Source organism: Tachysurus vachellii, chromosome 16 (genome assembly GCF_030014155.1).
Source record: "Tachysurus vachellii isolate PV-2020 chromosome 16, HZAU_Pvac_v1, whole genome shotgun sequence".
NCBI lineage: Eukaryota > Metazoa > Chordata > Actinopteri > Siluriformes > Bagridae > Tachysurus > Tachysurus vachellii.
The window spans coordinates 14,463,804-14,467,234 of NC_083475.1; the positions used below are offsets into that span (position 1 = coordinate 14,463,804).

Consider the following 3,431-nt stretch of genomic DNA (forward strand, 5'->3'; position numbering starts at 1 on the left):
TCATGCCTGGTTACCAGTTGTTCTACACTGCATTCAGATATATTAAATAAATGCTCCTAATAACAGAAAAAAAACAGTAGCCAAGCTTTTTTTTCCTTTTGCTGATACTGTATGTGGTTTAGAAAGAGTTAGAAATCCGCGCGCGCTGCTGTAACCCAGTTCTGGAGCGTCCAGTAATCAGAGCGCGCGCGCACACAGTCAGCAGTAGAATCCGACCGCGAGCGCATCAAAGCGGCCGACAGCTCTGAGCGCCGCTTTCAAACGGGGCGGTGACGATTTCTCACGTCACACGCGTGGGAATTTTCACTACAGCACAATGCCGAGCCGTAAAAAGAGTATAAATGTCGTGTTGTGTTCCGAAAACAAGCTGTTTGCAACTGTCTCGAAGCAGAATGCGCGTGAGCGTCCTGACTGTCTTCGCCCTGGCCGCGCTCGTGCGCTTTTGTCAAGGTGAGAAGAGAGCCAGGTGTGCACAGGTGAGCTGCCTGGCCAGCTGTCTGCCTCTACCCATGATGAAGGACATGATCAAAACACTGAAGAGCATCAGCAAGCCTTGGCCTGTAAGTAGCTTAATAATGCCACTTATTAGTCTTCATTATAGTTGATAATTAACTAATGCGTGTTATTTTCTTTTCTCCAGAGTGACAGCAGACGCCACAAAAGATTTTTGCCAAAGTTTTACATCAAGGTAGGTGGGCTGAAATCTAAATACAGTTAAAATGTCACATGAAATAAGCAATTCATATCTGATACCTAGTACTGGGGTCAGGCCAAGACCAGCAAAAGTAATGATATCCAAGAAAACGCTGGATATCAAATCATTTGGGGAAAAGGCAATGGATGGAATTGGATTTAGAAAAAAAAAAATAGATTTTTGAAACTAAAATATTTACATGTTTACAAATGTTTAGACATTTTTCTGTTCTTAAGACTGATTATAATGCTATAATGCTTATTATATTATAATATTTACTACATGTACAATGTAAGTGATATTTGGGTGATACAGTTTATCTTGGAAGTGCTTCAGTTAAAAGTAAACATGTTAAAGCTCAGTAGTTAATAAGAGATGGGTATGGGTATCAGCTGATGCAGTTCTAATACCGGGATCAGAAAAAAAGAAAAGTACAGTGTACAGTGTACAAAATCCACTGTACAGTGGATTTAGGAATTAAGAAGTATTTTGTAAAAAGTTTTCAGAGGAACAGGTTGTTTCAAACATTCACCTGTACAAGCAAAGTATATCCTGATGTTTTCTGAAATCTGTTTAATTGCAGAAGCTGAACATCGCTGATATCAGCAAGATGCTGGGAATCTATGAAGATCACGTATTCATGAAGTTGTGGAGCCATGGCATAGATTATCCCGAGAGGTTCATCCATTCCTTTTACAGACTAAAAATCAGTGTGGAACGCTGTGTAAGTAAACATTTTCTTTTGTAACACAACACAGTTCCTTTATGGTTCTGTGGTTGTCTATGTCAGGGAAGGAACCTGTAAAGTGTGTACAACCTGACAACAGTGTGTTTAATAATCATTAGTTCATGCTTTTAATGAAGCTTAGAATCCATAAACATCCAAAGAGCCATTGACAAACAAAAAAAACATCTATGTGTATGATAATTATTGCATAATTTAAATGATCTATTAAGAAGCTAGGAGAGCATAACTTAAGCTCCTACCTCATTATGTATACTAACTCATTGGCAGACACTAGAAATCTGTGTACGTCCAGTAACAACTTCTATCCATTTCTTCATAAGCCCCACATTCTACTGTTTTGAAAATCATTATCAGATGTGGTCTAGCCATCTAACTGAAACCTCACAGATTATTGGTTCGTGTCCTCTAAGGTCTCAGGCCATGGTCCTGCACAAATCATGCTGTTATCATGGACTAGGAAATGATGTTTGTAAAGACACACATGTTACAAGTTTTAAAAAGGACTTCTTGTGGTTCTATTAGAAGGAGAATGGTCAAGCAGAACTCACTCGCTATGCAAGGAAGAAGATCAAGGAAATGGAAGAGGCTTTCAAAAAGGTATGGAGTCCCCAATATAAGAGCAGTGCTGTTTGTTAATAATTCAGAAATGCTAATTTTTTGTGTTGTTAATCCTTGTAAGCTGTGGTAAGGTACTGATTATTGCATGTATCACCTTAGCAAATTATTGTTGATGTTTCATTTATTCAATAGGTTACGCATTCCTCATTTTATCTCACATGATACAGTATATGCTGTGTTGTATGCACATTCTTATGTAATGGACTGTCAGAAGGTCTGTGAGTTCATAAATAACCTCATCATTCTGTCTTTTGCAGCTGCAATCAACGGAGCTATCACAAGCAGTTGGAGATTTTGAGACAATACTTCGTTGGATCAGTCTTTACATTGACAAAAATCTGTCACACAGCAAATGCCAGTAGTCTGTGGCTATAAAATATGACTGAGTCAGCAAAGAAACAGATGGTAGAGGTAGGGCTGGGCAATATGACAAAATATCACATCATCATACTGAATCACAATTTATCCTTGATTCACAAACAGCCAGCAATCTAGTAGCATTTATTATAATTCATTTATAAAATAAATGAATAAATGTTTAACACTGAGCAGTAGTAAAAGAATAATTCAAGAGTTTAACATGTTAACATTTAAACATTGTTTAAACAAAGTACACAATTTACAGTACACCACATTAGCTGCTTCCAGTCGGGTTGTAAATAAATTTATTGAAAGTCGTATTATATCCAAGATATCTAAAAAAAAACATTTCAATGTTATAGTGTCATTTTGTCCGGCTCTAGGCAGAGGCTTATATTGTGCTTTAGGAGTATGGCAAATGCTGTTGCCTTTTCTTGAGACTTTGTTTGAAATGGAAAAATTACCCGATCACATTACCCTTGCTTACTTTCCTATGAATGTCTCATGCAACCAGATGGTAATAGTATACCAATAGGCTCCAGTTCACTTTGCACACCTGGCAGCCAGATGGTACCATAAACATGACTTCACCTACCACTGACTGATGAGTCAAACTGTAGAGGAACCTCCACAGTTCCTCCATTGTGACTTTTTTATTTGGTCCAATAACTTAACCCAGTGTCTTAGTGTTGAGTCTATGCATGTGGAGGACAAGGTGCGGATCCTGCAGCTAAATGTCAATGTCAGTATTTATTGTGCTTAAAATAAATTATTTTGTCTTACTGTATGTAATTTATTCTACATTGCCTGAAATTCAGATGATTTGTAAAATTTTGTAATGTCGACTCATAGGAGTTTGTATTCTTTACCTCTGAAATAAAAAATACCTCTGGATGCTCTAAATACATGAAATATTTTATAAAATTGTTTTGCAGATTTGCACATTTTCCTGTGTAAATAAACACTGAAAAGAACAGTCAGTCTTCTCTCTCATGTCTGAGCAGAATGCAT

The 3,431-nt window shown here is 37.4% G+C and overlaps 1 protein-coding gene across 1 annotated transcript; it reads left to right on the forward strand.

Annotated features, from left to right (window-relative positions):
* The first annotated feature begins 311 nt into the window (after positions 1 to 311).
* On the forward strand, positions 312 to 3,202 carry il26 (interleukin 26). The gene is made up of 5 exons (XM_060889663.1): positions 312 to 560; positions 641 to 688; positions 1,278 to 1,418; positions 1,965 to 2,039; positions 2,318 to 3,202. Exons 1-5 carry the CDS (start codon positions 342 to 344, stop codon positions 2,420 to 2,422), a joined length of 588 nt encoding a protein of 195 aa, XP_060745646.1. The 5' UTR covers positions 312 to 341; the 3' UTR covers positions 2,423 to 3,202.
* The last annotated feature ends 229 nt before the right edge of the window (positions 3,203 to 3,431 follow it).

Excerpts from the sequence above, each read along its gene's own strand:
- il26 (XM_060889663.1), top strand. The coding sequence starts at position 342 with ATGTCGTGTTGTGTTCCGAAAACAAGCTGTTTGCAACTGTCTCGAAGC. Across the intron at positions 1,419-1,964 it reads AAATCAGTGTGGAACGCTGT|AAGGAGAATGGTCAAGCAGA; the intron begins GTAAGTAAACAT and ends TGGTTCTATTAG. Across the intron at positions 2,040-2,317 it reads TGGAAGAGGCTTTCAAAAAG|CTGCAATCAACGGAGCTATC; the intron begins GTATGGAGTCCC and ends TGTCTTTTGCAG.